General features: G+C 36.7%; 1 protein-coding gene across 1 annotated transcript in view; it reads right to left on the reverse strand.

Annotated features, from left to right (window-relative positions):
• LOC121321887 (coiled-coil domain-containing protein 6) overlaps positions 1-13,386 on the reverse strand; it is a 30,756-nt gene extending 17,370 nt beyond the window's left edge. The window contains exons 1-2 of the mRNA XM_041261221.1: positions 13,128-13,386; positions 5,207-5,356 (exon numbers count right to left, since the gene is read on the reverse strand). Of these exons, the coding sequence (XP_041117155.1) occupies positions 5,207-5,356; positions 13,128-13,370 (393 nt within the window). The 5' untranslated portion in view covers positions 13,371-13,386. The remainder of the gene's footprint in view (positions 1-5,206; positions 5,357-13,127) is intronic.
• Positions 13,387-14,014: the final 628 nt, after the last annotated feature.

Genomic DNA, 14,014 nt, shown 5'->3' on the forward strand with positions numbered 1-14,014 from the left:
CTAAAATAAAATAGGTGAACACCGAATCGATGTAGGATGTATAACTTGATTTTATGCTCTGTTAATTATTACTTTTAAAATCCATTCAATTACCATTTGTCCATAGTTTACATTGTTACTTCTAGAATTTACAGTACTACAGTAATTAACTAAAAATGAAAAACACTGTAAAATTATTAATGGAATAAAATGTTGCAAACGAGGGTTACTTCAAAGCTAAACCTGTGTATCTCTTTCTTTATCGGTGTTCAGCACGTAAGAAAAAAAACATTTGTAAAAAAAAGAAACTTTTTTAATACAAAAGGTGTTTTCCTAAAATTGAAGAAACAGATTTCAGAAAGACAAAAAAGACAAAACAGTTTATCTATGTTTTGCAAAAAGATGTTAACCCAGTCGGAAGTATTTCATTGAGCTATGTTAGGTTTTGAAGAAAATTTGTATTTATTTTCAACAGAGACATCGGGGTAACCTGCACTGTCCAAAAAAAGTTGCAAGTCATAAAGTGTAAGTATTAATTATTTTATAAAGGTTGCAACCCTACTTTTTGGGTTAAAAACTAAATTAGCAACAGCTGCATATGAAGATCCCAACTGGGAATTGCAGTAACATACCATCTGTGTGGAACGTGCAACGGTTCAACAGCTGAGAACTGGAAAGCAATATTTATTTATTTTTTTTTTTTTAAAAGCACTGTTTTCTTTTTTATTTTGTAAACAAGTCAGCAATAACAAGACATTTTACAAGATAATTGATAACAGAAAATTGCATTATCGTCCAACACTACTGTATATGTATGAGTACTGCAACATACATTATTTTTATTTGTATTTAAATGATTAAAAAATTACTGTTCTATATAACATATTTTTAAACTACATGTTAACGTTTTATTCCATTTATACGGATTACCTGTATGATAATAGGATTTTCAATCAAATATAACCGAGTAGCTATGGTGATGTTGCCAGTAAATTATGCTAATTCGTGTGATCAATGGTTCGAACCTTCCTTCGGTAACGTGTTCCAAACCTTCGAAGGTCAAAATGTACCCTTCGTTACAGTGTCGGACCCTGTCGGACATCTGCAAAAAGACGTAAAGCACAGGTCTCTAGTCGTTTTTTTCTCAGGAAAAAGCAGAGAAAACCTTTCAATTGCTGAGTGAGACCAATAGAAAAAAAAAGGCTGTATTGCATAGCCCCATCCACTACAGAGACACAACAAAGGAGGTAGCTGCTTCTGCATCCAGCGCTCAAATAATATCACAGGCATTTGCAGAGCTTTTAGAGATGTTATAGCAATAAAATAATGACTTGGATCGCATTATTGAGTTTGGTGATAAAACGAGTGATCAGGAGAAGATTTATCAGTATGCACGTCTACAGAGGTACAGTGCCTATAGAAAGTCTACACCCCCTTGAATTTTTTTTCACATTTTGTTGTGCCAGTGCCTCAGAGTTTCATGCATTTACATGAGGATTTTTTTTTCCCCACTTATCTACACACCATATTCCACACTGTTAAGGGGGAAAAAGTTTTTATTGAGAAAAAAAAAAAAAATTAAATATTTATATATATATATATATATATATATAAAATACAAAACTGAAAGATCACTAATTGGACAAGTCGCCACCCCCCTGAGTTAATACTTGGTGGAAGCACCTTTGGTAGCAATTACAGCTGTGAGTCTGTTGGGATAGGTCTCTACCAACTTTGCACACCTAGATTTGGCAATATTTGACCATTCTTCTTTATAAAACTGTTCAAGCTCTGCCAAGCAATCTTCCAAGTCATGCCACAAATTTTCAATTGGATTTAGGTCAGGGCTCTGACTGGGCCACTCAAGGACATGTACCTTTTTGTTCCTTGGCCACCAGTGTAGCTTTGGCTGTGTGCTTTGGGTCGTTGTCATGCTGAAAGGTGAACGTCCGTCCCAGTTTCAGCTTTCTTGCAGAGGTTAGCAGGTTTTCCTCAAGGACTTCTCTGTACTTTGCTCCATTCATTTTCCCTTCTATCCTGCAAGTGCCCCTGTCCCTGCCGATGAGAAACATCCCAATAATATGACGTTGCCACCACCATGCTTCATAGTAGGGATGGTGTTCTTTGGGTGATGCGCTGTGTTGGGTTTGCGCCAAACATAACACTTTGCATTTAGGCCAAAAAGTTCCATTTTAGTTTAGTCAGACCACAAAACTTTTTGGCACATGGCTACAGAATCTCCCGAATGGTTTTTTTGCATACTTCAAAAGGGATTCAAGATGAGCTTTCTTGAGTAATGGCTTCCTTCTTGCCACCCTACCTTACAGGCCAGATTTGTGAAGTGCTTGGGATATTGTTGTTGCATGCACACTTTGACCAGTCTTGGCCATAAAAGCCTGTAGCTCTTGCAAAGTTGCCATTGGCCTCTCTGATCAGTCTCCTTCTTGCTTGGTCATCCAGTTTGGAGGGACTGCCTGATCTGGGCAGGGTCTTGGTGGTGCCATACACCTTCCACTTCTTAATAATCGTCTTGATCATGCTCCAAGAAATATTCAAGGCCTTTGATTTTTTTTTATACCCATCCCCTGATCTGTGCCTTTCAACAACTTTGTCCCGGAGTTCTTTTGAAAGTGCCTTGGTGCTCATGGTTGAGTCTTTGCTTTAAAATGCACTAACCAGCAGAGGGAACCTACAGGAACTGCTGAATTTATCCTGAAATCATGTGAATGACTACAATTTAACACAAGTGGAGGCCACATAATTTCGAGTGTGATTTTGAAGGCAATTGGTTATACCTGAGCTAATTTAGGTTTGCAATTACAAGGGGGGTGGACACTTATCCAACCAAGCCTTCAGTTTTTATTTTGAATTAATTTTCTACAAATTTCTAGAACATTTTTTTCACTTGGAAGTTGTGGGGTAGGATGTGCAGATATAGATCAGATATTTATTTTTTTTATATATATATATATATATATATATATATATATATATATATATATATATATATATATATATATATAATTTTTTTTTTTTTTTTAATGCATTTTAATTCCAGGCTATAAGGCAACAAAAGGTGAAAATCTTGAAAGGGGGTGTAGACTTTCTATAGGCACTGTATGTGAAAAATACAGCGAACAAGGGGTGGGGCTTGGCTGTAGATACAGTACTGAGTGTCCTTTTGCGAATCAATGCCTTTAAAACTTGTTTTACTCTGAAAAAAAATATTTTAAACAGCACATGTAAAATAAACAGTGCATGCGAAAATAAACTGGACCTGACATGTCTGACAAGCGCTGAATAAATGGACTGCAAAGGGTTAATGGAACCAAAATAACAGCCCACATATGGGACACATTGTACAAAGAACAAAAAAACAAGACTAAAACCATGCATTTCAGAGACATCTCTTTATTGGCACCTGAGTTTGGAATTTGATACTGTGGAATTAGACAAAGAGTTAAAAACATACAGGCACACACAAGCTTTTAAAAGACACCATGGGTTAATTGCAGCGTACATGTGGTTTAATCCACTTCAAACCGGCCAGCTATAGGAACTAGGGATGGGAATTCTAAACGTTTAAATGGATAAACTCTAAAGAAGTGGTTAAAAGTCGAATAATATACTATAGGTATAACTGGTCACGTGACAAAATGGATGTCCTCTGCTCAACGCGCACCAGTGACCCCTGTAGACTGCTCATACGCCTGCTGGCTTGCCTGTAGCCTGCCCAGAGCTGTGGTGTCCTCCGATGCTGTAGCTCTGGGCTGGCTGCATGGCGGGCCTGCTGAGTGAAAAGAAACGGTCGGCTAAGGAGGACAGCATGTGTTCGTCTTTGCCGCTCCCGAGTCAGTGCAGGGGCATTTCAAATTGGGAGAAAAATGTGGTAAAAATTAATTGCCGACTACTAAATTTAAAAAAATTATTAAATAAATAAAATAAATCTCCCTCCTGACCTGTGAGGGTGCTGTGTAAAGGGAACAGAGTACCCCAGATTGGATGGACTGACAATTAATTCCAGGGAAAGGTGGAAGTCAGACATCTAGAAAGGGGAAGAGCTATGGTACATCAAGTCATCGCCCCAGAAAGGAAGTGATGTGGCAACCGCGGATTGGAGGAGAAACTGTTGCACTCGCTAACCAAGGGGGCGTAGCTAGGTGACCTGTTCCTTTGTTATGGTTAAGAGCGAACTGCTAAAGGAGAACCAAAATTGTACCGCGAGTGTTTGTTTTGTCATGTCTAATTATATGTCGCTTAAGGCCAGCACCAACCCGGACAACACTTCACAATTATAAACAAATAAATTGTATTTCACCACTTGCACATTAGCATTGTGTGTGTTATACTGTGTTTATTACTTCGGGATTGTAACCCGCTGTTTGAAACAGTGCAGTACACATTGCTACTTATTGCCTGGGATTATTCTTTACGGTCACCAGACCATGATTACAAAACTAAACCATTGTTTGGATTTTGAACTTTACTGTCTGTCTTCTGTTTCGTAATCACATCACCTCTACCGACTTCTTATAGATGTAATAGATATAGTACATATATATGAGCATTTCTCATTCTTACTGTTTTAATGTGAAAATAACTAGGTGTTTTGCACATTGGTGTTCTAATGGTCAGGCAGTTGATAAGATCCCGATGTCTATTAAACAATGAAAAATAAATTATTAGTAATGTACAAATACATTTTACCGATGAAAACTACAACAGCACTGCTTCAATTCATTAACATATGCATGTGTATAAACTTAAAACACTCAAGTGACTAAAAATCAAGCAGACAAATTAGCTCCACATGACAAACTTGAGCCAATTAGTGTCAATCTTATGTATCAACAAGGGTCCGGTTTAGTATGATGCAACTATTTACTGTGCCTGCTAGTCCCAATGCGATAACGCAAGCAAACAAGTATGCTACAATTGACTCTAGGTTTCTTCAGGTTTAATACAAATTTGGCGATTCATACTTGGAACATCATATAACTTTGGAAAGCTGTGTCGTTCATTTCATACCATGTGTTTGACTGCTTCCAATATTATTTTAAAATGCGTAACTCGCTACTTGCCACTAACTCATGTGAGCAAAACGGCGTAGCCGTGTGAGAAGTCTGCATCCATCTTCGGAAACAGACATGTTGCAAATAGAACATGGAAGAGCATGGCAGCTCGGTGCTGGTGCTCTCCCCATTTTAACCTGATCAGGCAATTTTACCTGCATAAGTTTGCGGGACAGTTCGTTTGTAAGGAACTCTTCTTCCTTCTCATAATTCACAGCAAGCGTTTCCTTTTCTTTCTGCAAGGCTTGGATCTTCTTAAACAGCGTGTTGCTGATGAATTCCTCTTCTTGTTCTGCTCTTGCTTGCTGAAAAATACAAAAAACACAAATTAATTAAAACAAGCAGCTGTTAAAATGGAGCGAGAGATCTAGATTTCCATTCACCCTCATGAGTTCCAGCAATAGACCAACAAGCGCTTTGGCAAAAAGTTCTGAAGGTTTGTAACCCAGTTCTTGGAATGACAGTTTAATGATGAGAAACAATTGCCATTTTTAAGAATTGAATGAAAATGATGTATATCAACAGTACATTTAGGCAACTTTTCTTGTCAAACAGTAGTTCAGTTTGAATAAAACTCTGCTTTATTTCAAATGTATATCTATGTATTTCAACACAGTGTAAGTTGTGAGAAATGTTTTTAGGGGAATAATTTAAGACTCATGCATAACAATTTGAACTGATGTCCATGCATTTCAAACTAATCTTAATTCAAACCACTTTGACCTCCGTCTGCTGCCAATGGAAACAAACCAGACTGATTTCAAACTGCAATAGATCCTTAGATAATAGATAATTCTACAAAAAAATAGAAACATATTTAAATTATAATCGTTTTATATTCACCATCACTGGTTACTGTTTGAATAGCATTTTTTTTTTTTTACTATATGAAATGATACCAGTAGAGCGATAACAGTTACTGTACATCTTAGAAATCAGTTTCAAGAATTATAATCATATAATGAAGTCCTTTACAGTATCTGTTTTACTTTCTGTAAGCAATGGCAGACGTTGGCTGAGAATAATCTCAAATAGCAACGACAAACATTAGCAAAAAGACAGTCGTTATTTGCAAAGAAATGTCTGGATTGTACCCATCATAAAATAGTATTGCAGTTTCTTAAACCATGAACCATGAATGGCCTAGAAAGATCATTTCAAAAGTATCTTGTCAGTAAAATAAAGGAAATTCAATACACCTTAAGCCACTATAAAATAATTGTACCCACTACTCTGGGTACTATTTTCTTTTCTTTTTTATTTATTTATTTTTATAAAAAGTCATGGAAAAGTTCCAATTGGACAAACCCCAGAAACATACTCCTTATAATAATCTCAGCTCTGCACAATAACTTCATGTGGCTACATTAGGTACTGCGTTATTAAAACTATGCCGTCCATCCACGCTTCACACGACTACATTATTGTCTGAAACCCTTGCTTACAGTATCTGCAGTTAAGGTCAAATGTCTATTTAACCAAAGATCCAGTCATAGAAATACATTTGAGACAAATATCAATTGAGAGTTTAATTAATAATATACCACCATGGGCGTAACAACATCTACAAAAAGGACTGAACAGAAATACAACTGCAAAGTGATATATCAAATAAATGTAGAAAGGTACATGCTAGAGCATTTCCACTGTGGCTCGGTTCTGCACTGCATCGGTTGTTTTCAGATTTTGACCAAGCTCTGCTGGAAGGATAGGGATATTAGTTTCCCTGAGATGAAAGGAAAGGCTGTTCCTCCAGCCCCCTTTCTCCCACTGGAATTTGAAGAGATTCGAGATGTTTGAAGAGATGACACAGTAAAATCTACAACACAGGTTACCGTACATATTACTAAACAACTGATTAACTAAAACACTTCAGTCAAAAGCAGTATGAAGAAAGGTTCTCTTGTGAAACATACACAAAATTTAGGTAGTAAAAATGCAATACTTTAATACAAAAGCTAGGCACATATTAACATGTTTACAGTAAAACATGAGCACACAAAAACCCAAAACAGCATGTTTCTGCTTCGATACAGTTCAATCCAGAGTTATTAGTTCATAAGATAAAAACAGCACTCATGCAAGCAAACCTGTAAACAAGGATGGATTTATTATATTACTGTAGTTAGTGGATAAAAATAAATAAATAAAACAATACATGTACATCCCCAGTCACAGCTAGAAAATACCAAAAACTATAGCATCCAGTATATAATCCACTGAAAAAAGTAAACCACAAGGACATACATCCACAATATAGCCTGCAGAATAAAAATAAATGGCTATGCTAAGTTTCATTAAAAAGTAGTTTGCTTTCCATACTATAGCTCTCAACTGTGAAAACACAGCCTACTTTACATTCACAGCATAAGGAACAGCATGAATATCAGAATATATCACAATAAAAACCAGCACTTAAAACTAAATCAGGAGAAAAAATGTAATGTAGTAGCAAGATCATTTATATCTAGGTAGCTATTTCAAGCATGTATCCTCTACAGTATATGAATATGTAACATACTGACAAACGAGCACTTCCACTTTCCATGCTTCCTGCAAGGCAGACCTGCCCAATGTTGTGAAATCTGGTACATTTTCAACTGCTTCACTAAAACGATCCAACTAATTACAATAAAAAAAAAATAAACAAAAGTGAGCCCATTGTTTGATAGTTTATATTAGTGTCACTCAAATTAACAAGCTGGAATCCTATTAACAAAAGTCTCTTTGATCTTGGAGCCACCACCTATTTATACAAAACATTTTCCAAATACTGCACCGCTTATCTTGATAAACTGGGCATGGTATATTTACCACTGCCAAGGATTCTGACCTCAAGGTCCAGTTGGAATGTTATGACCGTGCCACATGTTGCTACTTTTTGGATGAGCTGAGTTTCAAAAAGTTAAAAATGCTGATGAACTACTAGAAACTGCCTCTTGCTGAATGCTGAAAATGAAGCCCTCTTCTACTATGGATTCTGCCAGCTCCATTTACCTTTCATCGTAAAAGCTGAACACTGCTTTTATTTACCACTAACTAAGCGCAGGGTTGAATAATTCTGCTGAGCACAGGCTGGCTAGCTAGCTTGCACCAATTCAGACATTATAAACATTTTTTCAAATGTAATCTAAAGTTTCCTTTTGTAATTGGCAACTGACAAGGAAGTATTTCTGAGCTGGGCAACTTAATAACATCCTTCTTATCGCGATACAACTTGAATATAAGCAATCACCCACCATAGCGGGCACTGTTTATACTATACAATACAAATAACTGTATTTTTGCCGATAAACCTTCCTCAATTTTATGAGTGATTGAGAGTCACGGACACAAACGTATTTACCGTTGCAGTAAATTGAAATGCTCTAAAATGAGGTTGTTTTTTTTGTTTGTTTTGCTTTTTAATATCCGATATTTAATACTGGCATAATCATCACATCTCACTGTCACACAAGCTTGCAGGGTTAAACAAATCCAGTTTCCTGTAACATTAGATGACAAGTCTCTGCAAAGAGGAAGGTTACCGCTGCAGATGAGTTACCCAGCTGCTAGTCACAACACGAGAGTGCTGGACAGCAGAAGAGGAGCTAAAACTGGACGTGTCACTCGCATGCAGGGAACAAAATATCCTACAGTTTGATGATTAGAGGCTGAAGGTTAGACCAAGTGTTGACAAACATGGAACATGGGGAGAAGCAGGCTGGCAGTCCAGGCATGGTCATGCAGCATATAGAAAAGCCCTTAAAGTTAGGAATACCATACATGTATGTTATGTGAGCACCTTGGAAATGAGGGAGTAATTAAATGGAATTAATTAAATTTAATTACTCAGGGAGTAATTATCCCATTTTAACTGAATAAACACATGCTAACATATTACAATCGCATGTGTTTCAATTAGGGATGTTAACAGTTTAGTGTTTAAACATTTGCCAAATGTAAAACGTTCAGAATTTGTATCGAGCAATATGCATGTCAAATACAGCCAGCACTGTTTTCACAGTAGCATGTGTGCAGTGTGAGCTCATTTATTCAATGCTTATTCCAAGTCTTCACACAGAAATGTTGTACACATGTCTCATTAACAATAACATTGTAGCATATCAAAGTAATAGCATTTGGATGGCTTCCTTGCTGATATATTTGCATTTCTGACTTTATGCAGATAGTAAATGCCTGGGTGGCAGGTAACTGCACAAATCAAGGAATACTTGTGACAGAGAGTGAATGAATCCTAGTCAACAGTCTCCTCCCGATCTGTGAGGGCGCAGTGTAACAGGAACAGAGTGCCTCGTACTGGCAGGTCACTCCAGGGTCAGTCAGAAGCCAGCCATCCATGAAGGGGGCAGAGTCACAATGCCCAAAGTCATCGCCCTAAAGCGGTACTCAATGTGTAAGTCATGGATTGGAGGAGAGGTGATTGCACTAGCTACTGCAGGGGGCGAGGCAAAGGGTATAACTGGAGATGTGACGATATAATCTGTTCCTTTGACGTGATTATGAGAATGACCGAGAAAGGAAAGAAGGAAAAGAAAGCGAATCATGTTAAGCGTTTTGTTTGTTTGTGGAAACTAACTGTCTAACTGTTAGACGAGCATTTGCAACACGAACCGGTAGCTGTCGCTACAGGCCAGCATCAAGCCCAGACTACACTTCAAGACTGTCACTACAAATTGCCTTGCACTGCACCTGCACTAAGAACACTCACTGTCAGGAGACGTGATTGTGTCTGTGCTGTGTATAGTTCTTTGTATTATTATTATTTCGGCACTTAACCACATGGTTTATACGCTGGCAGTACACATCTTTGTGTAGAGCCAGCATTATTTAATGGTCTCAAGCAAAACGAGAGAAAATAAAAAACTGTTTGAACTGTAAACTTTGTATCTGTCATTGTTGGAGCACTTCCATCAGCTGTACACCTGAACACTGCAAACCACACGATCAGAGTGCATAAATTACTAAAAGCTACAGGCCGACATGAGGATTTTAGAGACTGCGTGTTACTGCATCAGCATTTTATACAGTAAAAAGGTTGTTACCAGTCACTATACAAGTAAGGATACCTTATTTTAACTCATACCTGCCATCAGCAATACACAAAATCTTGGTTGATAGCAAAAAATGTATTAGAGAAATGTGATTGGCTATCAAAACGGAAATACATACAGTGCATTACAACTGGAAAGCAATTTAAACTGTAAGTTGTTCAATAACACAAAACAAACTGCAGAGACCAAAGCCTAAGAAAAAAAATTAAATAAACACGTAGGCCCAATTATTTTTAAAATTTAGGAGAAATTGAATGACCTACTCCTGCAATCAAGAACATGTACTCCAGCAACAGGAAATGACTAACTATAGCTATGCATCACATGCACATTCACAATACAGATTTCTCTAAGGGAATCAAAGGGACAAGCAACCCTCCATCTATAATAGTTGTTTATTTGAGGGCCAGTACTGAGTAAATGCTGTGTAAAATGTATGTCAAGTCCTGTTATGCTTAATTTAATTGGCTCATTTGAAAATGAAAACAAAAATTAACGTAACAAGCAAGCAGAAAATTGTTTTCTATTTTCACAAAACATACCACTGACTTATCGATCAAAGTACGTGGTCTTCTTCAATTATATGTGTTCCAGCTTATTGCAGGTGACAGATAACCCAGCCGCTGTAGGTAGTGGAAAGTTCATAAACACAGAGCTGATATTTTCAACATGGACATACAAGATGACACCTATTATTTTTGTACAAAAAAACAAAAGAAAACCTTGGGCACTTTAAACACAATGAAAGGAAACCTGATAAAGCGAATCAGGCGGCAAGGGAGTTTTACTTTTTTGTTCACTCCCATTATAAAACTATGTATTCAACCACATGGTATATTTTCAAGATGACCAGAAAACACAAAATGTTCCCTACTTCCCCTCCCAACACCAACATTAAAAAAAGTCTAATAATCAACCCTGTGCTTGACCTGCTATGTACAGTGCGAGCATAAATTGAGATAAGTAAGAGTAAGAAATTATTTGGATGTCTCAAAGATGTATGTATGTATATGTATGTGTGTGTGTGTATATATACATATATATATATATATATATATATATATATATATATATATATATATATATATATATATATATATATATATATATATACATACACACACACACACACACACATATATATATATATATATATATATATATATATATATATATATATATATATATATATATATATATAAAAAAAAACCAATCCAAATATTTTCTTAAGAGGTAACCAATTAACCAATGCATTTAAAATAGAAATGACTGAGATCCTATTTTATAGTGAACTCTTGACTTGGGCTATGGGTGGAATTTATTATATCTTTACAAGCACAACTTTGGGTAATGTTGAACCCCACTATATTTGTATACAGTACCATTATTCAGTTAACTGTCTCTCTATTTTTCTATGGAACGACAGAAACATGTTAGTGCTTGAACCATTCTAACCACTTCCAAATTCAAATTTGGATATTCCGTGCCAGTAAGTAAAAATGCATTTCAAATCCAATCACGTTTTTTATTTCATTAAACTCCTAACTCAGTTATTTGCTGTTGTATGTTTGCCACAGTTAAAGCTGAAGTGATTCAATTATACTAAGCTATGATTCCAGAGTGGTTATTTACTTACATTCCTCCATAGTTTACCCTTCTGTAGATGCTACTTCATCAGAGGCCATGCCTTGTTGTTTTGCCAGTGTGTTTACGTTCCCTAAAGGTTGTCAGCTGCCTGCACACAATTTTGAAATAAACAGAAAATATCTTTCTACTACTGGCAGCCACGAAGGCTTTGGAGGTTTTTTGGAAGATCTGCCGTAGCTTGGAGAGGGGAAAAAAAAAAAAAAAAAAAAAAAAAAATATTTTCAAAGCATTTAGCTGACAGTCAAAGTAATTAATCCATTCCAACAACAATGAAATCAAGTAAAAACCAGTCAAAAGTATAATGTTGATGTTATTTTAAAGTACAGAGCTGTCAAACAACCATGGTACTGAAACTTTCAGAAACACGAACATGTATCCATTCCCAATCCCCTTTTTTTAACGAAACTGTGCCAGCATTGTAGTAAAGGCTTGGATTTGGGCCTCTACAACAACAGTATTTCATGTGAGAAAAAAAGAAAACAAACACAAAAAACCCTACATTAAAGGTTAAAGATTAAGGTTAAATAACGAACTCCCAGGAAAACAAGTTAGCTTGGTCATAATGCCTGACGCAAGGCACGACAACCTAGGCCAAAATCCGACGACAAAAAATAAATAAATAAATAACGTAATTGTAATAAATAATTATACAAATACAATCTTATGCAATGCTTCATCAAAAAAAAAAAAAAAACGTTTCTATGCTTTCAAGTAAAAACAATGCATTATTTTACTAAAGCTACTATACTATGCTAATGGATATAATTTATTAACTTGTGTACTGGCGGTACTAATCGCAGTAAACGGTGACAATATCCGTTAGCAACGTGATCAAGTACTAAAAATGGGAGCCGAGGGTATGAATGTGTGTTATTTGTATTTCACATCATAATATGTATCACATAATTGCAAATGAGCCGCAGCGTCCACCCTTTTGACATAGTTTTCCATTCCACTCATGTTAATAAACTCCAGATCATATGGAAACCATCTCCTGAACAAGTACAAACTAGACCTTTGAGTCAAAGGAAATTCTGTCATCACTGTTGTTTCCTATCTGCTGTTTTACAGTTTAACAATCATTCCCCACCAATACCCAAGCCGCAGTATGGTCATGTAGAGCCAGCAACAGCAGCAGCAACAGCAGCAGAATACCCTTGCACTGTTGAGAAAGAATGGGCCCGAGGCGAGTTGTCCCAAAAAGGAAGACATTAATAAACAATGACAAAAACAAAACAACCGTTTTTTTTTTTTTTGTAGATGCTTAGTGTAACATTTTGATTAGCTTATGTGCTCTCTGTGTTAAAGTTAAATGGGTAGTGTTGATTCATGTCTGATCACACGCTTTGCTTTGCTGCGATAATCGCATACTCACAATGGTGACGCTGGCTTTACGCAGTTCCCGGTTCTCCTCCTGCAGAGCTTTGCACTTGAGTTTGTACGTTTCCAGCTCGATTTTCAGGACTTTGTTCTCCTGCTGCAGCGAAGCCAGTCGGTTTGTAAGCTCTTCCAGTCGGAACGGGGAAATTACGATCCCCGCTTTGGTGGAAGAGGATTGCAGGGCGGCCGAGCCGCTCCCAGCTCCATCAGTGTCGCTCTCACTTGCGCTGTCTGCCATGTTTGCCAAGCGAGTGTGAGGGGCAGCAACGTTACTAGCAGGGCAGAGGGGTATGGTGGGAGAAACAGCGGATAACTCCCGCAGCGACCTCTATTGCCGAACACTAGAAACTGCAACAAGGAACACACCAACACCAAGCGTCAAAAATGTGATTAAAGAGAGTACAGCCACACAGGGAAGTGAAATATGTAAACATTTATTTTATTTTATTTTATTGAGATAGCATTATAATTCAAATATATTACATACCATATGAACAAATATTGCACACACATGGTAATGTTGTACTGCAATGGATTATTAATGTATACTGGTTCATACAATTTTGATATTGGTTACTGTGACCATTGCAGCAACCCGCCCTTATGCTACAGAACCATGCCTTATTGCTATGTAAATATTTCCTGTAAAATATAATTTGAATTAAAAAAAAAACACATGCATTGCATTCTGAATTGTTACGACGAAAGCGTTTTTGTGCCAATTAAAAAAAAAAGTGTATCTCCTACATAACACTGTTTTTAAAAAAAGGTCTTACGTAGAAGTTACTTTATTTATTTATTTTTTAATTGGCACTAGGACGCTTCTGTAGTTACTGTATAGAACAGAGAATGTAAATGATAACCTTATACAGTTGCAGTAAC

Source organism: Polyodon spathula, chromosome 10, assembly GCF_017654505.1.
Source record: "Polyodon spathula isolate WHYD16114869_AA chromosome 10, ASM1765450v1, whole genome shotgun sequence".
Lineage (NCBI taxonomy): Eukaryota > Metazoa > Chordata > Actinopteri > Acipenseriformes > Polyodontidae > Polyodon > Polyodon spathula.